The sequence below is a fragment of the Eriocheir sinensis genome, chromosome 32, assembly GCF_024679095.1.
Source record: "Eriocheir sinensis breed Jianghai 21 chromosome 32, ASM2467909v1, whole genome shotgun sequence".
Taxonomy (NCBI): domain Eukaryota; kingdom Metazoa; phylum Arthropoda; class Malacostraca; order Decapoda; family Varunidae; genus Eriocheir; species Eriocheir sinensis.
The window spans coordinates 8,292,950-8,318,922 of record NC_066540.1 but is presented as its reverse complement, the minus strand read 5'-3'; the positions used below and the strand labels follow the sequence as shown (position 1 = coordinate 8,318,922).

The following is a 25,973-nucleotide window of genomic DNA, read 5'->3' as shown; positions in this document are numbered from 1 at the left end:
CGCCCGTGCCGTCCTGGGCCCTCTAAACCCTCCGCTCCAAGGTTCCAAGGTCGCTAGTGCCATGTTCCAAGACGCTTCTGGTAGGCTCCTTCTGCAGGCGGCTGTATCTTGCGTCTTAAATGTTATCGCAGCGGGAATTAAAACCTTGGTCTCGTAAGCAATGGCGAGGCTGGTGTGTAGAGTGCGCGTGGTCCCTCCCGACGATGTGGGTTTAAGGAGGTGATCCCTTCCTCCTCCCGCCCTCCCGCCCCGAGCCAGGCTTCAGGAGGCGGCTCGCTCACACATGCAGCCTCGGGAGGGGTGAGAGGGGGAGTAAAGAGAGTCTGCAGGTCGTGTCGCCAGATGGTGGTGGTGGTGGTGATGGTGGTTGCTTGTGTACGGGTGACGGAAAAGTGACAGGAGGTTACAGAGTGATTTATGTACATGGCAAGATTTTTATACAGAGTGGTTTATGTACATGACAAGACTTTTGTAGAATGGTTTATGTACATTTTTTTTTTTATATATATATATATAGATGCTGCCTGCAGCGTCGGTATGTTCTCTTGGGCCTCTTGGACGACCCCAGCCCGTTATAGTGGCGAAGGCGAATTTTATTTATAGTGACTCCCGTGATATGACTCTTTGCTTGGCCATGCTGCCCCCTGGTGCTCCACTTCAACGAAGTCGCTGAAGTTAGAGTTGAGTAATGATCTGGGAGACATGTGGGTAATTTTCCGCCACTCGACGATGACTTGAAAAATCAGCGTGTTATGGTGGGACTCGAACCTTGGTCCACGGGCTCACCACGCCCGCACGCTGACCACTCTGCCACCGCCTTCCCAATCTCACACACACACACACACACACACACACAGTCAAGGACACTGTATTTCAACGCCCACTTCCTCTGTGTAGCTACAGTGGAGGCTATTCTTGAATGTAACTAAGGTGAAGCCAGTACCTTGCCTTTATTACTATCTCTCCCTTCTCATAGATCACTCCCTTGACATCATTTCCGACTATATCAACTGGCCTGATCCCGCTCGCTGCCTAAGAGCGTTCTGTGAACCACTTAAGGGTTGTTAATATGGTCGTAGCATGGCTTTAATAGCCCCCCAAAAAATTAGTGAAGCACCTGAAATTTATTGAAGGCGAGAATGGTTCAGAGAAGTTGTCGTTGTTGTTTGAGTTGGTAATAACTGATATCTCAATAAGAGAGGGCTCGGAATAAGACCGTTTGGATCCAAGACTGTGATGTGGAGAAAAACAAATAAACGAAGCCACACATTTTGCGTACGGTCATCTTAGCTCCCTTTTATTTTATCAAAATAATTTTAGCCCGTGTGGGTGTACTTTGTTGAATATTTTAACCCATCAAGCTACCATGAGTTCTCTTTTTGCGTTTGCTCGGGGAATCGCTCAGAAAGTTCCTGGTTATGTGGGAGTTGACACTGGACGGAACTAAATAGAGGTGCGTTTTGGAGAGGGATCATTAGAAGTACAGGACAATATTAAGATAGTGCAAGTGAAGTGTGTGAGGAAGGATGAGTGTTAAGAGAATGGTGTCGACGATTAGGCTTCTTGGTAATTCTCTCTCTCTCTCTCTCTCTCTCTCTCTCTCTCTCTCTCTCTCTCTCTCTCTCTCTCTCTCTCTCTCATCTTCCACTCCAATCAACACCACTTTTCCACTCGTCAATGACTCCTACACTTTTTTCTCCGTCTTTTTTCCCCTTTATGCCTCCTGCCTTTCTTTCCCACCTCTCTCTCTCTCTCTCTCTCTCTCTCTCTCTCTCTCTCTCTCTCTCTCTCTCTCTCTCTCTCATCTGAAAGAGAGAGAGAGAGACATTTAGTAGTGATTAGGCTAACGATAGGGCTGGGGAGAGAGAGAGAGAGAGAGAGAGAGAGAGAGGGAGGGGGGTGAGGGGGAAGGGGACGGGAGGGGGGACACTCTGGATCACTGCTTCCCATATTGACATCCACCCCAGACGACACGATCTCTGCAACGCCGCCTCTCTCTCCCGCCACCTGCTTGCTTCCCACTCTCTCTCTCTCTCTCTCTCTCTCTCTCTCTCTCTCTCTCTCTCTCAAAAGGCCGTTGTGTTGTATTTTAAGCCTTTTTAACCGAACAGCATCAATTTCTTTCTTTTTTATTTCCTTTTTTTTCGCGTATTGGCAGTAAATTTCAGCATCAGTAAGGTCATACTTGGAGGGATGGTTTAATGCCCGGCAACACTTACTCGCCATCTATAGGTCCATGTTTTTAAGCGTATCGGGTTCCTATTATGACTATTTCCCAAGGCTAAGTACAGAGAGGATTAATCGGATTTTCTAGTAGGCTGGTTTTCCCCGTTTAACCCGTCCGCTGAGATTGGCACGGTTTCGGCTTTCACTGGTAGCCTGATAACATATAGTCCCAGGTCTTTCTCTGCCTCTGTGGTGGATAGTGGAGTGTTTCTCATGTGGTATTGGCATGCTGGATATCCTCTCCCATGGTGCAGGACTTTACATTTTTCCTCATTGAATTGTAGCAGCCACTTTTTGTTCCATTCCTGTAGCTTGGTAATGTCTTCTTGTAGGAAATCCGCAGTCAAGGGATTAAGATGCAGAAGTCAGGTAAAACAATCAAGAGGAACACAAACAGTCCATTAAAACCCTGCGAGCCCTCCCTTTTGCCTCACCCATCATCACCCTTACCTTCTCTCCCTTTCACCCTGCTTCCTCACCCTTAGTCTCCCTTCCCTTTGACACTGCCTAAATCCTTTCTCATTCCTGTTAAAATACGAGACTTCCACGAGAAGCTATTTAAACAGGCGAACTCAGGTGCCGAAGTGTTTAAAAATACGAGACTTCCACGAGAGGCTTTTTAAACAGAACTCAGGTGCCGAAGTGTCTAAAAATACGAGACTTCCACGAGAGGCTTTTTAAACAGGAGAACTCAGGTGCCGAAGTGTCTAAAAATACGAGACTTCCACGAGAGGCTTTTTAAACAGAACTCAGGTGCCGAAGTGTCTAAAAATACGAGACTTCCACGAGAGGCTTTTTAAACAGAACTCAGGTGCCGAAGTGCCTAAAATTAAACAGAACTCAGGTGCCGAAGTGTCCAAAATACGAGACTTCTTTAAACAGGAGAACTCAGGTGCCGAAGTGTCTAAAAATACGAGACTTCCACGAGAAGCTATTTAAACAGGCGAACTCAGGTGCCGAAGTGTCTAAAAATACGAGACTTCCACGAGAGGCTTTTTAAACAGAACTCAGGTGCCGAAGTGCCTAAAAATACGAGCTCTAGACGTGCGGCTCGGTGATTATGACAACCCAGAGATGAATATTAAGATAGCATTACTAAGCTATCATATGTGTTTTAGGTGTACTCGATCGTTAATGTGACTAAAAGTTCTGGATTCTTGTTTCCTCTTTAGACGTAATGTGGGCGAACAAACTGGATTTCCCAATAGACAATGAACAACTGACGATATATACGCCACTAATACAGTTCATGGAAAGGCAGCCGAGTACACAAACTCACTGTTCAAGGCGGTATATCGTCCCCTTCGCAAACAAACCGCCTGAGTCATTAGTTTTTACTTTTCAGGAAATCAGAAAAGAACTGTCATTATCTCATTTGTCTTAAGATTTAGGTGGAAATGAAAAAGGCCAATTCTAGAACACTCAAACCCTGAATAACGAACGCAACTATACAAAAATGGGCGTCACATGATGAAAAATTGATGTGAACAAAAACCTGGAAATCGCTACAAAATGACTTAGGCAATTATTTTAAGAGGGTGACGATATAGTGGTCATGCTGGCACTTGAAGGCAGGACGTTGATGCACAGTACATAAAGGAGTTGGAGGATGGCCATTAAAGACCTAGGACAAGCAATCAGTGCTAATCAAGCCTACAAATCAAAACTCGGGAAGACAATAGTAATAAGGTGGAGCGCTTTTGGTAAACAGTAATATCATGAGTAGCAATTCCAACCTCTCCATGAAACGAAAAAGAAACAATCAGTGTATCTTGCCTCTATCATGACATGCAGTTCAGAATGACGCCTCGCAATAGATCTTTGATAAAAACTAAGAAGCGCAGGAATGGAGGGGCAAGGAATGGAGACAGGAGTAGAGACAGGAATGGACACAGGAACCGAGACAGGAATGGACACCGGAACCGAGACAGGAATGGACATAGGAATGGAGACAGGAACCGAGACAGGAACCGAGACAGGAATGGAGACGGGAATGGAGACAGGAACCGAGACAGGGAACGTGACAGAAACCGAGACAGGAACCGAGACAGGAAACGTGACAGAAACCGAGACAGGAACCGAGACAGGAAACGTGACAGAAACCGAGACAGGAACCGAGACAGGAAACGTGACAGAAACCGAGACAGGAAACGTGACAGAAACCGAGACAGGAAACGTGACAGAAACCGAGACAGGAAACGTGACAGAAACCGAGACAGGAAACGTGACAGAAACCGAGACAGGAACCGAGACAGGAAACGTGACAGAAACCGAGACAGGAACCGTGACAGAAACCGAGACAGGAAACGTGACAGAAACCGAGACAGGAACCGTGACAAAAACCGAGACAGGAAACGTGACAGAAACCGAGACAGGAACCGAGACAGGAAACGTGACAGAAACCGAGACAGGAACCGTGACAGAAACCGAGACAGGAAACGTGACAGAAACCGAGACAGGAACCGTGACAGAAACCGAGACAGGAAACGTGACAGAAACCGAGACAGGAACCGTGACAGAAACCAAGACAGGAAACGTGACAGAAACCGAGACAGGAACCGTGACAGAAACCAAGACAGGAAACGTGACAGAAACCGAGACAGGAACCGTGACAGAAACCGAGACAGGAAACGTGACAAACCGAGACAGGAAACGTGACAGAAACCGAGACAGGAAACGTGACAAACCGAGACAGGAACCGTGACAGAAACCGAGACAGGAACCGAGACAGGAACCGAGACAGGAAACGTGACAGAAACCGAGTCAGGAACCGAGACAGGAACCGAGACAGGAAACGTGACAGAAACCGAGACAGGAACCGAGACAGGAAACTGACAGAAACCGAGACAGGAAACGTGACAGAAACCGAGACAGGAACCGTGACAGAAACCGAGACAGGAACCGAAACAGAAACCGAGACAGGAACCGTGACAGAAACCGAGACAGGAACCGTGACAGAAACCGAGACAGGAACCGTGACAGAAACCGAGACAGGAAACGTGACAGAAACCGAGACAGGAACCGTGACAGAAACCGGGACAGGAACCGTGACAGAAACCGAGACAGGAAACGTGACAGAAACCGAGACAGGAACCGAGACAGAAACCGAGACAGGAAACGTGACAGAAACCGAGACAGGAAACGTGACAGAAACCGAGACAGGAAACGTGACAGAAACCGAGACAGGAAACGTGACAGAAACCGAGACAGGAACCGAGACAGAAACCGAGACAGGAAACGTGACAGAAACCGAGACAGGAAACGTGACAGAAACCGAGACAGGAAACGTGACAGAAACCGAGACAGGAAACGTGACAGAAACCGAGACAGGAACCGAGACAGGAACCGAGACAGGAAACGTGACAGAAACCGAGACAGGAACCGAGACAGGAACCGAGACAGGAAACGTGACAGAAACCGAGACAGGAACCGAGACAGGAACCGAGACAGGAAACGTGACAGAAACCGAGACAGGAACCGAGACAGGAACCGAGACAGGAACCGAGACAGGAAACGTGACAGAAACCGAGACAGGAAACGTGACAGAAACCGAGACAGGAAACGTGACAGAAACCGAGACAGGAACCGAGACAGGAACCGAGACAGGAATGGAGAGAGGAACCGAGACAGGAATGAAGAGAGGAACCGAGACAGGAATGGAGAGAGGAACCGAGACAGGAATGGAGAGAGGAACCGAGACAGGAATGAAGAGAGGAACCGAGACAGGAACCGAGACAGGAATGGAGAGAGGAATGGAGACAGGAATGGAGACAGGAACTGAGACAGGAATGGAGACAGGAACTGAGACAGGAATGGAGACAGGAACCGAGACAGGAACCGAGACAGGAATGAAGAGAGGAACCGAGACAGGAACCGAGACAGGAATGGAGAGAGGAACTGAGACAGGAATGGAGACAGGAACTGAGACAGGAATGGAGACAGGAACCGAGACAGGAACCGAGACAGGAACCGAGACAGGAACCGAGACAGGAATGGAGACAGGAACCGAGACAGGAATGGAGACAGGAATGGAGACAGGAACCGAGACAGGAATGGAGACAGGAACCGAGACAGGAATGGAGACAGGAACCGAGACAGGAATGGAGACAGGAACCGAGACAGGAATGGAGACAGGAACCGAGACAGGAATGGAGACAGGAACCGAGACAGGAATGGAGACAGGAACCGAGACAGGAATGGAGACAGGAACTGAGACAGGAATGGAGACAGGAACCGAGACAGGAATGGAAACAGGAACCGAGACAGGAACCGAGACAGGAATGGAGACATGAACTGAGACAGGAATGGAGACAGGAACCGAGACAGGAATGGAGACAGGAACCGAGACAGGAATGGAGACAGGAACCGTAACAGGAATGGAGACAGGAACCGAGACTGGAGGAACCGAGACAGGAACCGAGACAGGAATGGAGACAGGAACCGAGACAGGAATGGAGACAGGAACCGAGACAGGAATGGAGACAGGAATGGAGACAGGAACCGAGACTGGAGGAACCTAGACAGGAACCGAGACAGGAATGGAGACAGGAACCGAGACAGGAACCGAGACAGGAATGGAGACAGGAACCGAGACAGGAATGGAGACAGGAACCGAGACTGGAGGAACCGAGACAGCAACCGAGACAGGAATCAAGAAGGGATCGTTACAAGAGTCGAGACCGGAGCTGAGCATCATGGAATAAGAAACATACAAAGCCTGAAAAATTTCCAGACAGTGAAGAATGAAATTGAAAAGGTCGTATAATGTGCAAACTCGCAAGATGAACAACGAAAGCAAAAGTGGCATTTCAGAATCTGTTAGAAGTCAGAGTAGACAACAAACCGCATGGAGAGATGATGATATGTTATTTCCTTGAGAAAGATCTATATATTTTCATAGTAATGGGTGATGGCGGTGGTTGGAGGTTGGAATTTTCTGTATTGCATGAAAAGAACAAGTTGGAATTTTCTGTACTGCAAGGAAAGAGCAAGTTGGAATTTTCTGTACTGCAAGAAAAGAGCAAGTTGGAATTTTCTGTCCTGCATGAAAAGAGCAAGTTGGAATTTTCTGTACTGCAAGAAAAGAGCAAGTTGGAATTTTCTGTCCTGCATGAAAAGAGCAAGTTGGAATTTTCTGTACTGCATGAAAAGAGCAAGTTGGAATTTTCTGTACTGCATGAAAAGAGCAAGTTGGAATTTTCTGTACTGCATGAAAAGAGCAAGTTGGAATTTTCTGTACTGCATGAAAAGAGCAAGTTGGAATTTTCTGTACCGCATGAAAAGAGCAAGTTGGAATTTTCTGTACTGCATGAAAAGAGCAAGTTGGAATTTTCTGTACCGCATGAAAAGAGCAAGTTGGAATTTTCTGTACTGCATGAAAAGAGCAAGTTGGAATTTTCTGTACTGCATGAAAAGAGCAAGTTGGAATTTTCTGTACTGCATGAAAAGAGCAAGTTGGAATTTTCTGTACTGCATGAAAAGAGCAAGTTGGAATTTTCTGAACTGCATGAAAAGAGCAAGTTGGAATTTTCTGAACTGCATGAAAAGAGCAAGTTGGAATTTTCTGAACTGCATGAAAAGGGCAAGTTGGAATTTTCTGTACTGCATGAAAAGAGCAACAAAATTTCATGGTGACGCCGCAGCCTTTCCTTGCATGGCTGCCTTAATGAATGTATGGATCATCACTATGGGTTGAAAGTTTTGGTGGCTCATTTCCTCAACATTATGGGGAATATTTGGGGTACTATAAGAGAAGGGGGCTTCATGGTGCAGTGGTTAGCACACTCGGCTCACAACCGAGAGAGCCCGGGCTCGATTCCCGGGCGGAGTGGGAAAAAATGAGCGGCTTTTCCGATACCCTACGCCCCTGTCCACCCAGCAGTGAATGGGTACAAGGTATTAATCGGGGGTTGTGTTCTGTCTCCTGGGATCTGTTCCCTTCTCGAACAATTCCTTCCCCCTCCTGTCTCTCTCCGGCATATGACCACAGATGTTGCGCCGACTAAACGAAACTTTTCAACTTTCCAACTATAAGAGAAGCAGCCACTCAGTGAGTATTCTGAAGCGAAATTGTGAAAGTATGAACCAGCTTGATCCTGTGTCTCAGCGCTTCCAGTTCCAAGCCATTCCTTAAAAATATGTTTCAGCAACATCAGTATGCCAGAGCCTGTTCCTCATGAGCTGCATATGAACCACGTACTTCTGTGAGTTGAATCACTACTCAGTTTACGTCTCCCTAAAAAATGTAAGTTAAATCTTTTTAGACATTCTCTGTACAGTTAGTTCCTAAGTCCTTGGATCATTTTAGTCATTCTCCTCTGTATTGCCTGGAGGGAATCTATATATTCTTTCTTGCAATAGTTTTCCTGCAATAGCGTCACCATAACTGAACAGCATGATCCAGGCGAGGCTTCATCAGTGCCAAGTACAGTTAAAGGATCACCTCTGACCTTCGGTTGCTTAAGCTTGACGAAATAAAACCATGACTATATACATAGTTTTTAGAGTTAATAAAATTATTTCTGGGTTGAAGGTCGATCAGAGCTCACACGCACACCCAATTTTTTTTTTCTTTTTTTTTTCACAGCTGGAATGGTCAAGAACTGTTATTATTTAATGTGTAACTACTTTAGGAGTTATTTCTTCCCACAAATAGGATGCTGCATTGATGATGTTGAACTGCATCATCCATTTGTTGGCCTGCTCATACAGACCCTTTAGTTCCTCCTGAAGTTACCACATAACTGGATGAAACGAAATAGGGGCAGTAATTTCCCAGAGGTGAACTTCATATGATTACCAAATTTCACTGTTCACCACCATCTTTGACTTTCATTCTTTTTCACTGATTATCGTGGTGAACAAGTGTAGTGCCATGACCCGCCTGATGGATGAGCCTCCCATAAACCTCTCTGTGAGTGGGGTACCTCTTTAGCCAACTGGTTAAGGAGTGGCTTTCCCATTTCACTGGTCGCAGGTTTGATCCCAGGCACCAGTGCAATCCTTTCCTGGTCTGGATCAATTTCTTGTGTGTTTGGTGATGCTCTGTGGTTGTGGGGAGATAATAGTGAAGTAGATTTCGGGTAATATATGTGGTGGCAATGCGGTGGGCATCCTCTCCTGTGTTTTGTTGTCTTCCCTGAGTGGATAACAGGGAGATGGATGGCCCATGCCCTCCAAAGAGTTCATAGAAAATTAGAAGTTTCAGTGACAACCACACAGAAAAAATCTAGATGGGGAAAGGAAGTTGTGTAGTGCCATGACCCGCCTGATGGGCAAGCCTGCTATAACTCACTCTGCATGTGTGGGACCTCTCTGGCTGACTGGTTAGAGTGGGTTTCCCATCTCGCTGGTCCCAGGTTCAATCCCTGGTGGCGGCAAAAAACCTTTCCTGGTCTGGAAAATGGTAGTTGTGTGGAGATACAGTATAGTGAAGTGGATTTCAGGTAATACACAAGCCTACATTTTTGCTTTCTTCAATGATCTTGAGCAGTTGGTTCAGCAGCCTACTCGTATTCCTGACCGCCTCAGAGATACGCCCAATGTTCTTGACCTCTTCCTAACCTCTAATCCTTCAGCTAATTCTATTAAACTGTTCTCTCCAATCACAACCTTTTTTCTGCATTCTGTCTGATCGCTACCAAAGAGGCACTGCCTCTGGCAGGGGAAGTGATGGCTGAGTGCTTAGGATGCTGGTGCCGTGTGTTCAAGTCATGCCCGCCGCCACAGCTGGGATTTTTCAGTAACCATTGAGTGGCCTAAGACTATTCACATGCTGTCCTGAAGACCACCTATCAACCCAGACTCTAGAAACTCTCTCTAAAGAGAAGCTCAAAGATGAGCTCCGGGGGGAGGTATGAGCCAAGCAAGATGGCACCACTATAAACACTTGCCTGCCTCATAACAGGCAGGGGCCGACCATCAGGCCCCACCAAGAAAGCCTACTGGTGCCATAGGCTGAAACGTAAAAAAATAATAATAAAAAATAAATAAATACTGCTCTAGCTTAGTGGGACAACCTGAAGATGTACTTTTCTGATTTCCCATTGAAAGATTACTGCTTCCAGGAAAGAGACCCCTCTGTGTGCACCCAGCGTAATACTGAGGTGATTGTCTCTGGAATGGAGGCACACATTCCACGTTCTTTCTCTACTCCTCATACTAAAAAGCCTTGGCTCAATTATGCTTGTTCTCATGCTATCAAAGATAGAGGCAGCTCACAAAAGGTACCGGAGCCTTCACACTCCTGCTAATCACGACTTTTATATTTCAGCCCGGAATTGTGCCAAATCTATTCTTTGATTTATCAAAAATTTTCATCCAAAAAAAATGTCACAACTTTGCTTTCTCTCCTTTTTCAGTGACTTCTGACACAACCAAAAATATCTGTTTTACTTCATCATTCCCACCTCTTTTTAATCCTGATGGGAGTACTGCTGTCACATCTGTTTCTAAGGCTGAACTCTGCTCAAACCTTCCCAAAAAATTCCACTCTGGACAATTCTGGGTATATCCCTCCTACTCATCCCCCTTCTGACTCCAGTATACCTGTTATTAAGATTCGTAAAAATGATATTTTCTATGCCCTCTCTGGCCTCAATCCTCAGAAGGCTTATGGACCTGATGGAGTGCCTCCTATTATTCTTGAAAACTCTGCTTCCATGCTGACACCCTGCCTGGTCAAACTCTTTTGTCTCTGCCTTTCAACATCCACCTTTCCTTCCTGCTGGAAGTATGCCTACATCCAGCCTGTGCCTAAGAGGGGTGACCATTCTAATCCTTCAAACTACCGTCGTATAGCTTTACTTTCTTGTCTTTCTAAAGCTTTTGAAACAATCCTTAACAGGAAAGTTCTTAAGCATCTATCAACTTCTGACCTTCTATCTGATCACCAAGATGGCCTCAGCAAGGGCCATTCTACTGGTGATCTTGCTTTCTTAACTAACTCTTGGTCCTCCTCTCTTAGCCATTTCGGTAAAACTTTTGCTGTGGCCTTAGACATCTTGAAAGCTTTAGACAGGGTCTGGCACAAATCTTTGTTTTCTAAACTACCCTCCTACTGTTTCTATCCCCTCTCTGTACTTTTAGCTCCAGTTTCCTTTCTGGCTGATCTATCTCTGCTGTAGTGGACAGTCACTGTACTTCCCCAAAACCTATCAACAGTAGTGTCCTGCAAGGCTCTGTTCTGTCTACCACCCTCTTTCTGTCGTTCATTAATGGTCTTTCTAAAACAAACTGTCCTATACACTCTTATGCCGATGACTCTACTCTGCATTATTCAACATCTTTTGCCTCACAACCCTCACAACAGGAACTACATGATTTTAGGCTGGAGGCTGCAGAGCATTTAACCTCAGACCTTGCTATCATTTCTGAATGGGGCAAGAGGAATTTGGTGTCCTTCAACACCTCAAAAACTCAATTCCTCCTCCTGTCAACTCAACACAGTCTTCCAAACACCTATCCCCTATTCTTCGATAACACTCAGCCGTCACCTTCCTCTACAATAGATATCCTTAGTCTATCCTTAACTCAAAATCTCAACGGGAAACCTCATATTTCTTCTCTTACTAAATCAGCTTTCTTAAGGTTGGGCATTGTGTATTGTCTCAGTCAGTTCTTTTCCCCCTCCAAGCTGCCATCCATCCATAGGGGCCTTGTCTGCCCTCATATAGAGTATGCATCTAATGTGTGGGGGCACTCCACACACACAGCTCTCTTGGACAGAGTAGAGTCCATCTCATCAACTCCCCTCCTCTTACCGACAGTCTTCTATCTCTTAAATTCTGCTGCAGTGTTGCCTCTCTATCTTCTATCGATATTTTCATGCTGACCGCTCTTCTAAACTTACCAACTGCATGACTTCCCCCTCCCGTGGCCCCACTTCACTCTACTTTCTTCTCAATCTCATTCCTAGACTGTCCAAATCCCTTATGCAACAGTTAACCAGCATCTTCATTCTTTCATCCCTTACACTGGTAAACTCCGGAACAGTCTTCCATCGTCTGTATTTCCTTCTGCCTACGACCTGAACTCCTTCTAGAGGAGAGTATCGAGACACACTGCCTCCAGATACTGACCTTTCTTTTGGCCACTCATCTCTACTCTTATTTATAGGGCAGTGTCAGGCTTTTTTTCTTTATTAAATATTTTTTTGCCCTTGAGCTGCTTCCTTCACTATTAAAAAAAATACAGAGATTAGATTTCTAAAGAAAACCCATTATAGCTTAACCATGCAACTATGTAGTAACAAGACCATTGTAACCTATTTCCACACTTCAGGTAGCAAACGCAATAACATTATTATTCAATATATTTACATGATATTTACAAAATGCCATATAAACTCTGCAAGAGAAAACAAATTTTCTAAGAAAAAATCATCACCAATACACAACTATGTATAATCTGATTAAATTTTGCAAAGAAATCAAGTCTATATTGTACATACATCTCCAGTTATGTGTCAATCATAATTATATTGTAACAATCACATCAGAGGCTGATCTTGAAGTGAATGAATGCTCTGTGCTTTTCTAATGACTTTCATTTTGTTCAGCTTATACTGAGGTCACAATACATACACTTTCTACTCCATTTGCCAGTCAGTCAGAACATCCAGGTGTCCTTTTATTATGCTGGTAAAAGAATCATAATGCTGTAATCCTTTATATCACAGGATGAATAGGCCACTTCTTTGATTTTAAGTAGCTAAAGTTCATGTCCACTGGTACACTTCACTTGGTAGCAAACACCTTTCTCTATGTTGAAGAATTCTGTTATGTCATTTGAGGTAGTTATTAAAATGTAGTGATACATAACATCCAAAATGCTTATATGATCCTGGGCCTCACATGAAAACAGGAAACTGGAGAAAATGAATGAAAATGCATATACAGCACAAACATGGGGAAAATGGTATGGGTGAAAAGGACAAGGAATTCCTCCAGGAAGAATTAATCTCTTCATAGCCTAATAAGAATACTACAAAAATAAAGACTTAACATTTTCAAGTGCATCATACATAACAAAATTTAGACAACTGACAGTTGAAGAAATAGGTATGCATGCAGTTCTAACTCCTTCAAATAAGAGCTGTTTGAAACCATTTATAACTTGAAACTGCTGACCTATTTTTTATTTGTAGCAAATGTAGAACTACTGCATGCTGTCAGTGGGTAAAAAAGCAGTTCAATGTAAAGAGGAGCTCCCTCCATCCCTTGTGTGTTTAGCTGTCCTCAGGCAGGTAAAGTAAATTATTCCTTCGCTCATTTACCCGAGGGTTCTCTCAGAACTCAATGTTTAACATTGCAGTAAACACTTTCTGTAGTAGCCTAAATAACTTGTAAAACATCAGAACAGTCTTCAAGGAGAAAACATTATTTAGATTTCCTTGTACAGTTGCAGAAAGAAGACTTGAAACTACCTAGTCAACCTATGAGAGTGTTTGAGAGGTAACAGTAGTAGCAATTAAACCAAAATGCAATTAGCTGCTGCAGCAAAAAAGGGTTATTTTTTCCTCAGTAGATGATCGAGTCTCAGTGAAGTTCATAACTACCACTGTTACCAGCCCCAACGCTACCACAGTGACTGACCAAGTGGCCTCGGGTCACCTGTCTGCAACTCCACCTTGCTTACATGACTATCCTGACCTTTCTAGTTTTTATGTTGCAGCGTTAAACTATCTTATTTAATAAAAAAATTTAACACAACCATGACTAATAGCAACCTATCATCACTTTCATTTTAGATATTGACTCATTAAGTATACAAGTAGAACTTAAATTCCTAATATACACAAACTTTTTTCCCATACTTTACATCAAGACAATAATCAACACTGGAGACTCAACATTGCACGTGGTAAAAAAGTGGGAGGGGCATATAACACTATATTATTACACCTCAAGATCATGATAAGAACAGTGCTGCCTATGTTTTGTTCACTCAGAGCTTCCAGATGGATCTGTGCTGGCACTGTATTGCAACAAAATGACTGCCTGTTGAAGCATCTCTCGATAAAATTAAAAAAATCGGTAAAAATAACAAACTTTTCTCATATAATTAACTTGTCAAATTATCAAAGGCCTGACCCCCCAAAAATCATAATATTGGAGAATAACTGACATTTTAAATCTTGTCATGAAAATTCTGCTATTACATTATCATAAAAGATGGGAAGATTTTCTAAACTGCACTTCATACTTTTTAGTGTCTTGTTTCAGAACACTGCAACAACAAGCAAATATTACAGTTTGAAGATTAATTTAACACGAGTTTTCTTTTTATATGAACTTGACATGAATTTTCTTTTTATATGAACTTGACATGAGTTTTCTTTTTATATGAACTTGACATGAGTTTTCTTTTTATATGAACTTAACATGAGTTTTCTTTTTATATGAACTTGACATGAGTTTTCTTTTTATATGAACTTGACATGAGTTTTCTTTTTATATGAACTTGACATGAGTTTTCTTTTTATATGAACTTGACATGAGTTTTCTTTTTATATGAACTTGACATGAGTTTTCTTTTTATATGAACTTGACATGAGTTTTCTTTTTATATGAACTTGACATGAGTTTTCTTTTAATATGAACTTTACATGATTTTCTTTTTATATGCTCCCTTCAGCAAACATTGCACTTCTTTCAGGAGACATCTCAAAACCTGTGACTCAAGCAAGCCTTTGGATATAAGTTTGCTATTCATTTTTTAACAACCTAATTACTAATGCATATATGCATGCTAATTTCACCCCTTAAATTTTGATTACTGTGAAATTAGTACAATGTCTTACTCCAAAAATTAATTTTGTTACAATGCACAGACAGATATCCACTGTCCACACTGGATGAACATATGTTGCACTATTTTGTATAAATTAGGTAGACAGTTGAGATAACCTAGGCCACAGGCAATTGTGGTTTCTATAACAATACTTTTCCTCTTGATAATTCAGTGCTCATTTCATTACAATCTATCCTTACATTCAGTGTCTCAAGTTGGCAATGACAGCTCTGGCAAAGTCTGAGGTTGCTGAATGACCTCCAATATCCTTGGTGCGTACCTATGTGGGGAAAAAGTTATAAACAAAATGAGAAATAATCACAGCCAAAGTTATTAGACTTCCACTAATTATAGCAAAAGGTGCAAAATCATTTTTGTAAAATCTAAAGGCATATACTTTCTAAGCATATGAAACTTATTTTACTGTTTTCAAGCCAGAAGAAAGAACACAGAAAATAAAAATCTCCACTACAGAGCAAAGCAAATAATCATGCATCTCGGACTGCAGGAAAGCATACAAAAGGCAAAGATTTTCCTCAGGCATCAGTCATCTACTTGTGAGAGCTTTGGCAACTCCTCTACTAAAGCAGGTGAGATCTAATGAAACATCACTCACAGTATAGCCAGGGGAGCACCACATGTCTGGTATTGGTGTTTGTGAAGAGAGGTCAACATGCTACTCTGGAACACTGTTAATATTAAGACCCTTGCACTTTCTACTTTACAACAATTTCTTTAACAAAGAATACTCCTAGTATTAAAAACTCTCAGACTTTCTACACTTCAACACACAACTTATAATTATATACTGTTTTTGTATTTTTTTTAGTATTTACATTGTTATCTACACGTGACTACCTCAACTAACATTCATCTGCTGATAACGTATACTTTTATTTTTTTCAAGGGTTGAGACTGGCGATGACAGCATTTGCGTAGGCTGAGGTTGTGGCAAAACCCCCCATATCCTTGGTCCTCACCTACGCGCATGCATGAAGAGAAAGTATGAAAATGAAGTCTACATTAAAGATGACTAACTACATAAAGCTTTAGTCTTCCTATTTGTGACAGGCGAGGAAGTGTGTGTGTGTGTGTGTGTGTGTGTGTGTGTGTGTGTGTGTGTGTGTGTGTGTGTGTGTGTGTCTGTGTGTCTGTGTGTGTGTGTGTGTCTGTGTCTGTGTCTGTGTGTGTGTGTGTGTGTGTGTGTGTGGAGGGGGGTTAAAGAAATGGAACAATCCATATAAGATCCAGCATATCAGATGCCTACTAATTTTTAACATTTACTTTTTATCTCGCTTCCTAATTTGTGCTGAATCTAAAAAAGAAAAACTACCATTTTTGTTGGCATAAAAAGTGAACAATATATGACTCCTAAAATATCCATTTCAATATGTAGTCATTGTGAGCTTGGTGCCCCAGTAAGCCCATTCCTTTATCGGTTCCCACTTACTAATAAGTTTATACTATTAACACCTGACCAAATGACACAGCCTTTGGTTAGGTCATACCTTCAATCAGCTTCTGTGGGTTTCATGGGTAATAATTGTGAAGTAATTTAAAAGCGAGTTAAGGAGGAAGTGCTGGGTGAAATGAAGACTTGGAAGGTAGAGCACGAAAAAGCTAATGTAGACTTTAAGTAATTGAGAAGCAACTAAAAGAGGAGAAGGAAAGTGTAGAAAAGGAGATGGTCAAGGTCATTAAAAAGAGATGTAGCAGATAAGAAAAAAAGTGTAATAATATTCAGAATGAAAGAGAAGAACATTACTTACAAACCTAAAAGGGAGAAGGAAGAGCTAAAGTCAGTGAAAGATCTACTGAAAAACTCAAATGATAATGAAATTCAAGACCTGAAAGATGAGGTAGAAAAAATCTACAGGAGGGGCCCTTACATAGAGGGCAAAACAAGGCCAGTTAAGCTAAGACAAGTCACAGAAAATAATGGAGGAAATACTATACAGAACAACTGAACTAAGAGAAGTAGAAGAATGCGAGGAAATATATACAGTCACCTGATTAACACGAGTTTAAACAACACATTTTTGATTTAACACGACTTTATATTTAAGGAGGTACGATTAACTAACACAATATTTTCGATTTAATGCGCATTTAATCAATGACATCACGCTCGATGACGTCACGTGCACCCACGCTACTTCTGGGGTGCGTTTGAGAGAGCGACTCAGGCCGCCCTGGGCACCCAGACCACCCAGAACCCTCTATCAAATGTTTTTGTGCACCTCTCAGTTGAGCCTCGTCATTGCTATGGAGGAGTGATGATAATGACGAGGAAGGAGTTATTAGTAAAATCAGTAGTACAGTACCCATCAGTTGAAGTGTTGCACTTGGCCCCGTGACACTTCTTGTGGCGGGATTTGGTATGAAGTGTAAATCAGAGGGAGAAAACTCACCTGGTAGAAAATGACCACATGGCAACCTTCCTCATGCTCTCCTCAATCTAACAAGCAAGGGAAATCAATGACTTAGTGCTGCATTACCTTTTACCAGAGAAGTTAGCGTTGCACTTTCCATCCTGTTGGGACCCGTAGATTTTCTTGCATACTTTTTTCGGGTTGCTGTTAGTTACTTTAAACGTCACTTCATTTGTCCACAACACCTTTCACCACTTCTCCAAGGTCCAATCTCCATATTTTGCGGCAAAACTAAGCCGTTTCTCTGTTTGTTGAGTCATACTGAGGGGCTTCTTGTGGGCTGTGACTTTTGTAACCCAGGTTATCGTGGAGGTGGTGTTGGATGGTGAAAACAGAGGCATTATCGAGAATCATAGTTGTTTTCCTTAATTTGCTTTGCTGTTAAGGTAGGATTAGCTTCCACTTGCCTCTTTATAATACAGAGGGTTTGGGGAGAGACCACAGAGTGAGGTCCTCCCCATGGCAGTAGACCGGCATTTCCTGGCTGCCGGATGCCTTGAATTTAGACACCATATGCTGAATAGATTGACGATTGAAGCCAGTTTGCTGGACAATTTCTTGGGTTTTTAGTCATAATCTGTGACACTATCACTCTTACGATGTCATCATGGCAAGTGGGAGGCTTCGGCATAATGCACACTGAAAAATGTGGCAGAATGTTGCAGCATGCAAGAAAATCTACGGGTCCCAACAGGATGGAAAGTGCAACACTGCCTCCTCTGGTATTAGCTAATGCAGCACTAAGTCATTGTTTTCCCAGTTTGGTAGATTAAGAAGAGCATGAGGAAGGTTGCCATGTAGTCATTTTCTCCCAGGTGAGTTTTCTCCCTCTGATTTACACTTCATACCAAATCCCGCCACAAGAAGTGTCACGGGGCCAAGTGCAACACTTCAACTGACAGGTACTGTATATGGAGAAGGAAAGGCAGAAATAGTAAGTGTAAATCTGGAGAACAAAAACAGAAAGGATGACAATTATAGCAACTTATGTGCCACCAAGAACTAACTCATGGAGTAAAGAATATGAGACCATGATTGAAGATACCATCCAGAGTTTAACCCTTTCAATGTGTCGACGCAGACGTCGGCGTCACAGTATGGAAAGGGTTAAGAGGAAATGGAAGAGGATTAATCTTCTTCTAAACCTCTTGATCCTCTTCCATTTCCCCTTAAGAGATTTAGAAGAGGATTAACCCTTTCCATACAGTGACGCCGACATCGGCATCACCGTACTGAGAGGGTTAAGTAGACAACTCAAGGCAAACAAAAGAGTCCTATTAGTTGGTGATTTTAACTGTAAGGAGGTAAACTGGGAGATGTTTGAAAGTGGAGGTAGTGAAACAGCATGGGGGGAAAGATTTTTAAGACTGACGATGGAAAAGTTGATGATGCATTGGGTGAAGGAAAACACAAGATATAGAAGTGAAGATGAACCAATGAGACTGGACCTGCAGCATAAATAGACAGATGAGGTTTGATGCCATGAAAACCTGGCTTGTCAATGCAAGTCAGAAAACTTTCAAACTCCACCCTTAGCTTTTCAGAGGGTAATAAATGTATTTTGCAAGTTATACAAATGGACACAAAAAAAAATCCGCTCCCCACTTTTTATCATTTTTTTTCTCTTACTGATATGGGGTATGAGAATATTGAACATCATTGGTGACAGTTCCTTACAGTGGAAGGAAGAGTTAAAATGAACTTGTAACCATTTTGACATGATCTTAATAACAATGAGAAACCCAAACCCTAACCTCAACCTCTGTTTTTGTGGGGGATAAATCTTCTATAATATATGTGCCATGTCCTTATAAGCCCCTTCATGATATGCAGTTGAATATGAAGACATATTCCTTGTGTATAAGGGATTATTGATTCATGTTAAAAGTAAGCAAAAATTAAAGTTGTCATGTTTTAACATAAATGATCTTGAAAAATTGAAGGTGGTGTAATATTTGTTTGTGTAAAATGTGTGTTTTCATCAGCAGTGTGGCTGAATCCCTTTAAGCAATACTTTATAATACAAGTAAGCAGAAAAGAGAAGACAAAGATAGTTACCAGAAACTTCAAGCAGTAGGGGTGAAGCCTTATAAATCTTAATTAATCTTTCTTAATCATCATTAAAGAAGTGGTTGTTTTTAGAAATTTCAGGCAACAAAAGTTGGAACAGAAAAAAAGTAATGAGTTGAAATTTTACACATGAATATTTCACATTAGATTAGAGAGATGGATGATATCAAATTTACCAAAGACACTCAAGTCTTAAAAAAGACACTCATATCTTTAACATCTTTAATGTTCATGACAAGGAAAAAAGTATAATAATCAAAGTAATGGTACCATCACAATAGGATTCATTCATGAAAACCACAAACTGTATCAACACTCACCTTGCCCACCCGAATGACCCTGTCCACAGCATTCTGAATCATGTCCCCGTAGTACTGCAGGTTGACATGGTTCAGCATGTTAGCCGAGGCCAGCAGCATGGCGGTTGGATTAGCAACATTCTTACCAACGGCTTCACTGAAGGTGTGGCGTGCACCCTACGGGAAGAGTATACAGTCATAAATCCGAGAGTAAAATGACAAAGAAAAGGAAATAAATGCATCACTATAATGCAAGACTCGGTAGGTATCATAAAAATTCAAGTCAGAGGTAAAAGGAACTCATAAAAAAAGAGCATGCCAAAATCTAAGGAAGACATTTGGAGATTATAATATGCAAATCTTGTGTAATCATTCTATACACACTAATATTTTTATTGTCATTTTATAGTTCTCAACACCATTTCTTTCACTGAATCTGTTTATTTGCAGATAAAATCACTTGAACAAAACTTTCAAAGTTCAAGTATCACAGGACTCACAGCACAGCTGGGTTCTGGCATCCTGCTTGAGAGAGGGCTTAAAGCTTACTGCTTGCTTCTTGAGTGCTCTCAAAAAAGTGTTTTGCCATTTACACAAGCAGCATCTGTGCCACTGACACAATAAAATGGATGTCTGTGCAACAAGGCAGGAAGGATAAGGACTGAAGGAAGTGTTGATGACAAACTGAGTGGTGGAGCACACACAGCTCAAGAAAAATAGCACATCCAAACAGATGGGTTATATGAGTCAGAACAGTATAGGCATGTTTAAGCTTTTTCTCAAGAAACTCCTAGAAGTAATTGTGTCGCCGTGTAATTGAAGGCACGTGTTTATCATGCACATAACAAAGAAAAAAGGTGCAGTGCTTGTTCACTCACAACCCACAAACCTCACTCCTTTTTCACCTTTTAATGTTGCAATGTTGGTTTCTTGATAAATATGATAAACTTTTCCTGAAGAAGAAACTGCTCCCTGAGGATTCATCCTACATTATATACTTGTGGCAAGCTCCATAATTTTCTTTCAAAAAATGGAGAGATGAGTATATAGACAACACAGTTAAAGGAGTTGCTCAATGAAACAAGCCAAAATAATGCCTTAATATCAATCAATCAATCAATGGGGGTATATGCTGGGAGGCACGTTGCCTCACCCACCCTACGATGCCAAGCTCGGGGGTTAACTTTGGGCCTGGTTCTGTGGGCGGGCACCACTTCTGAACACCCTGGCCACCTCAAAAACAAAAAGAGGGGCTAGGAGACCCTTCCTCCTTCAAGGTGCAGGGGTCCCATAGGCTTTATCCTGCATCTGTCACTGACAGCAGGCTCCCTAGATGCAAATGCATCATGCCTTTTGGTTGGGCCCCCCAGCAAAACTGGATCAGGGTCGAAGCTCGCACCTGACCTCTACTAATTATTTCGTTTTTGGCGAGGGAAAAGCTTTTTTGTTGGGGGAGGGAGTGCAAACCTCTCCCCCAAATCAACACAGATCAGAGGCTGGACTGAGTGCTCACCACAGGGGAGGGACACAGGACCCCTGGGAGGATAAATCCCCCGTGTTACCCAGAGAAAGGAGCATGAACAAGAGGGAGAGAAAGAGAAAGACAGCTCAGGGAAGTTGAGGACACTGAATTCCTCATCCAGTTAGACCATCCCCCTACCTGACCTTAATATATAATTTAGTAGAAAGTCATGTGCAGTAGAGCCACAGCTAATATACACAGCCTTAGTATACTGCTTAACCCCTTCACTACGGCCGGGCCCAAACAGCGCCCCATGCCATATCCGGGATCAAATTTCAAATGTCGCTATTGAATATAACAAGTTTTCAGCAATAAACTCAACATAATCATCATGTATTATATATGAAAACATGCAGAATTAAATGGTGCACATAAATTAATTGATAATTTTGAGATGTAAGCATAAATATAGAGATAACATAACTCGTATATTGGCTAAAGTGAGCCAGGACGTAGTATGAGCGTCCTCAGATAGGGTATGGGGCATGCAAGGATGCAGTATACGCATCCTAGTGTTGAAGGGGTTAATATACAGTTTAGTAGAAAGTCACGTGCAGTAGAGCCACAGAAGGGGTGGAGATATGCAGTTAGCAAATTCAGAAGAGCAGCTATCAGGAAAATACTGATAAAAGATAAATGAAACACTGCAGCAGCAATCAAGATGTAGGTAACACTGCAGCAGATATTAATATGTAGAAAACTGTCAATACAAGAAGGGGAGTGGATGAGGCAAAATCCCTTTGTCTCTACTGAGCCAAAAGGCTGTGGTGTGTGAAAAACATACACCTGATGTTAGAGAAACTGCAATAACACAGTGAAAATATCCGATGGGCATATTCCATATAGGGGCGGACAAGGTCCTCGTATAAGGTTAGCATCTGAGGGGAAAAATATTAATGGAGACAATACAGAACACCTAACTTTCAAGAAGCTGATTTAACTAGAGATGAAAACTCCAGTTGATAATTTGAGTTAAAAGTAGACCAAGAATGTTTAATGTAGAATGAGACAGTTGTGCATTATAGATGAATAGGGAACACATATCTGGAAGATTAAAATGTCCAGTTGTTTTGTTATTAGGTAGAGAAAAGGAGTTTGAGGCACTGAAAGACACCAACTTCCTTCTGATCCTTTCAGAAATAATTCATTGGCTTCATGCCTTGAGTTGCATAATTACTGTTGGGTGTGATGTTTACTAAAACACGTTGAGTTATGTTGCATTCTCTGTCTCTAACTCAAAATCTCAACTGGAAACTTAATATCACCTCTCTCGCTAAGTCAGCTTCCTCGAGGTTGGGCATTCTGTATCATCTCTACCAGTTCTTTTCCCCCACACAGATGCTGTTCATATACAGAGCCCTCATATGGAATAGGCATCTCGTGTGTGGGGGTTCTACACACACGGCTCTGCTAGAAAGAGTGGAGTCAAAGGCTCTTTGTCTCATCAACTTCCCTCCTCCTACTAGAAGTCTTTTACCTCTTAAATTCTGCTGCAATGTTGCCTCTCTTTCTATTTTCTACAGATATCATCATGCTGACTGCTCTTCTGAACTTGCTAACTGCATGCCTCCCCCCTTCCGTAGCCCCACTTCACACGACTTTCTGCTCTTAATCACCCATATTCTATCCAAGTCCCTAATGCAAAAGTTAACCAGCATCTTCATCCTTTTATCCCTTCCACTGGTAAACTCTGGAACAGTCTTCCTTCGCCTGTATTTCCATCTGCCTAAGACTTGAACTCTTTCAAAATGAGAGTATCAAGACACCTCTCCAACTGAATTTGACCTCTCTTCTGGGCCTCACTCCATTTTCTTTTTGTGTTTGCCCTTGAGCTGCCTCCCTTGCTGGGGAAAAAAAGCCATTGGAGTGAGATGGATATAAGTTGTCTTTGGAAAGAAAATCATTAATGAGCAACAGGAAGAGTGGGTGATAGAACAGAGCCCTCGAGAACACCGCCGTTTATAGATATAAGGGCAGCAACCCTCTACCACAGCTGAAACAGAAGGTGAAATTACAGAGGGAGGAACAGAATCTGTAAGAGGGTAGTTTAGAAAGCAAAGATTTGTGCCACTGTCAAAAGCTTTTGGGATGTCTTAAAAAACTGCAAGATTAACTGAATCACCTAAGAGAGGATGAACAGGAGTCACTTGGCAAAGCAAGATCACCAGTAGAACACCTTTTGCAGAGTTTGCAGTGGTGATGAGAAAGGTTGGAAGTTGAGTGATTTTTAAGAAATTACCTGTTTCAGATTGTTGCAAAAAATTAAGAAAGACAAGAAAGGACAACTATAGGACAGTAGCCTAAAAGGTCAAGAGAAGTCACCCTTTTTCAGTTCTGACTATATATGCTCTTGGGGGAAACACAGGGTCAGTGCCATGGACAGAGTATGGCTACAGATGACACTTACAGGCTCAAACACAACACACTTGTTGGAGTAGGAAGCCCCAGCCACCACCCCTGCACCTCCAACCAGGCCTGCTGCCAAGTTGTCCACAATGTTGCCATACAGGTTGGGCAGCACCAGCACATCAAACTGGTGAGGGTTGGAAACCATCTGCATGGTACAGTTGTCAATGATCATGTTGGAGAACTCAATGTTGGGGTACATCTCTGCAACCTGAGGAGGGAGAAAAAGTTCCTTTAACACACTAAAATGTATATATAAATTTGTATACTGCATATTTGTAGCTTACATAAGGATGCATGTGCATGAAAGGAGGTCTCCTGCCGAGTGCATTCAGGTTGACCATGACAAGCTGATAATAGAATATATACACTGTCCACATTTAACATGAACTTCATATGTTGGTCATGTAATATGAATTTATCATAAATCAAATCAAATTTTACCAAAATGAATATTTGAAGTAGGGTTGCCTGCATTCTTTAACTCCCTAAAAACTTTGAATTATAAAGAATCAAAAGTCAATGAAAAACACTTTACAAGTAAAATACAGAAACAACCAGACTTTGTAAAATAGATCCTTGATTTAATACAATAGGTACCAAAGGAACTCGTTCAAAATTAATTTCATGTTAAATCAAGATGTTATTTCAATGGAATTTATTGATTTGGGAATACTGAGCAGGGCCATTATGGATGAAAAAATATGGGAATGATGAAGCAGGAACTTCTAAATTGTGTTCTTGCTCCTTCATACACATCTTGAACCATCCTCACGTACTTATCCAGTACTTTCTCCAGACTTCTCGATGTGGCACTATTGTTTGACTTCTCTAGGTTTATGAATACTATGTCCTTTTATTTTTCCCCACATTTTCCCATCATCTATCTCAATGAAAACACTGCACCTGCTGTCCTCTTAACTGGCATAAATCCAAACTCTTCCTCTATAAATATTTCTTATCAAATCCTTCTGTCCATTACTCTCTCCCAGTTCTTCATGGTGTGTAATGTTAGCTTTATTCCCCTGTAATTAGTACAATTCTTGATATCAACCTTCTCTTTATAATGATCATTTCTCCAATCTTTTAATATTATTACTGATTGTAAATTTTCAGCATCAAATCCCACAGCATGCCAATCCCATCTATTTCCAGCTCCTCCAGAATTCCACCGTTATTTCATGTGGATGGTGGTTGTCCCATCTGTGCATGTGCCAGAGAACAGTGTGGGTCTTGGTGCTGACTGGCTTTCCTGACAGTCTCTTTGTTAATAATTAAGCAGCCAGCAAGGGCTATTTCCTGCAGGTAAGTTACATAAGGCAGCTTAGGCAGGTGTTCTGGAGTTCATACTACATTCTAACAGATGGTGCTGCTGCTGTTTGTCATGTACCTACCAGCATACAGCGCTGCCTGCTACCCACCATAAAGACAGGAGTGATGTCAATACTGAAGGGTAGAGGCAGGTGTGTGCCTAATATGACATTGTAACATAATCCTCAGAAACTACCAGAATTCCAGAACTGCTGTCTTGTTCTTTTGCTTATAATAGAATCAAGACTCTGGGTTTCAGTTCTTTCTCATAAGATGGGTGAAGATATTGGTTTGATAAAGTAAAATAGATGAGGAATTTGATAGAAGCAAAATATCTAGAGAACAATGAACTCCTCTGGAGAGAAGTTTAAAGACAAACGTGGGGAGAATATTGTGATACTTGCAAGATGAGGAGGAATGGTGGGGTGTTTGTTAAAAGGAATGAGGAGATAAAGGGGATATGGAAGAAGTACTTCAAATCTGTGATGAATAAGTGTGGGAAGGAGACAGTAGGTTTTGTAGATTTTAAAATGAAGACTAGAAAAATTAAAGAAATACCTGAACTTGTCTAATGAGCAGCATTTTGAGCTTAATTTATGTAATAGATTAATTCAACAACAACCTTCTGGAAACATTAGTCACCTCAGATACAGTAAACTCTTGATTTAGTGAACAAATTGAAGTCACTCCCTTTCACTAGGTTGAATTTTCCACTAAATCCAACTTCCATTATTTCAACTCAATTTAGGAGAATATTCCACAAAATTGAATGTGAATCCAATGTACTAACACAATAAACACTAAACCATCACAGTTTATGTTGAGCCATGAATATCTAATAGATTTGCATGTACGCAACATGTCACAAAAATTGGCACATCACTTCCTGTGCATATAGTCCAGTAAGTCTGTTTT

The 25,973-nt window shown here is 42.0% G+C and overlaps 2 protein-coding genes and 1 long non-coding RNA gene across 6 annotated transcripts in view; 2 read left to right on the top strand and 1 right to left on the bottom strand.

Moving 5' to 3' along the window:
• The first annotated feature begins 4,111 nt into the window (after nucleotides 1-4,111).
• Nucleotides 4,112-6,518, top strand: LOC127006420 (putative per-hexamer repeat protein 5). The gene is made up of 3 exons (XM_050876373.1): nucleotides 4,112-4,880; nucleotides 4,942-5,789; nucleotides 6,165-6,518. The coding sequence occupies exons 1-3, from the start codon at nucleotides 4,112-4,114 to the stop codon at nucleotides 6,516-6,518; spliced, it is 1,971 nt and encodes a 656-aa protein (XP_050732330.1).
• Nucleotides 6,519-12,523: 6,005 nt separating this feature from the next.
• The window catches only part of LOC127006099 (isocitrate dehydrogenase [NAD] subunit beta, mitochondrial-like), a 29,383-nt gene continuing 15,933 nt past the window's right edge, over nucleotides 12,524-25,973 (bottom strand). Inside the window, exons 5-8 of one of the 4 annotated variants that reach the window (XM_050875607.1) lie at nucleotides 23,749-23,958; nucleotides 19,841-19,996; nucleotides 15,877-15,998; nucleotides 12,524-15,298 (exon numbers count right to left, since the gene is read on the bottom strand). In XM_050875607.1, coding sequence (XP_050731564.1) covers nucleotides 15,921-15,998; nucleotides 19,841-19,996; nucleotides 23,749-23,958 — 444 coding nt within the window. In that variant the 3' untranslated portion in view covers nucleotides 12,524-15,298; nucleotides 15,877-15,920. The remainder of the gene's footprint in view (nucleotides 15,299-15,876; nucleotides 15,999-19,840; nucleotides 19,997-23,748; nucleotides 23,959-25,973) is intronic. The other 3 variants (XM_050875605.1, XM_050875606.1, XM_050875604.1) reach the window with 3 other exon arrangements.
• On the top strand, nucleotides 15,305-25,052 carry LOC127006101 (uncharacterized). Its single transcript, XR_007759069.1, has 3 exons — nucleotides 15,305-15,608; nucleotides 15,926-16,099; nucleotides 24,903-25,052. It is a non-coding gene; the product is annotated as an uncharacterized LOC127006101 (long non-coding RNA).

Excerpts from the sequence above, each read along its gene's own strand:
- LOC127006420 (XM_050876373.1), top strand. The coding sequence starts at position 4,112 with ATGGACACAGGAACCGAGACAGGAATGGACACCGGAACCGAGACAGGA. Across the intron at positions 4,881-4,941 it reads GACAAACCGAGACAGGAAAC|ACAGGAACCGAGACAGGAAC; the intron begins GTGACAGAAACC and ends ACAGAAACCGAG. Across the intron at positions 5,790-6,164 it reads CAGAAACCGAGACAGGAAAC|ACAGGAACCGAGACAGGAAC; the intron begins GTGACAGAAACC and ends ACAGGAATGGAG.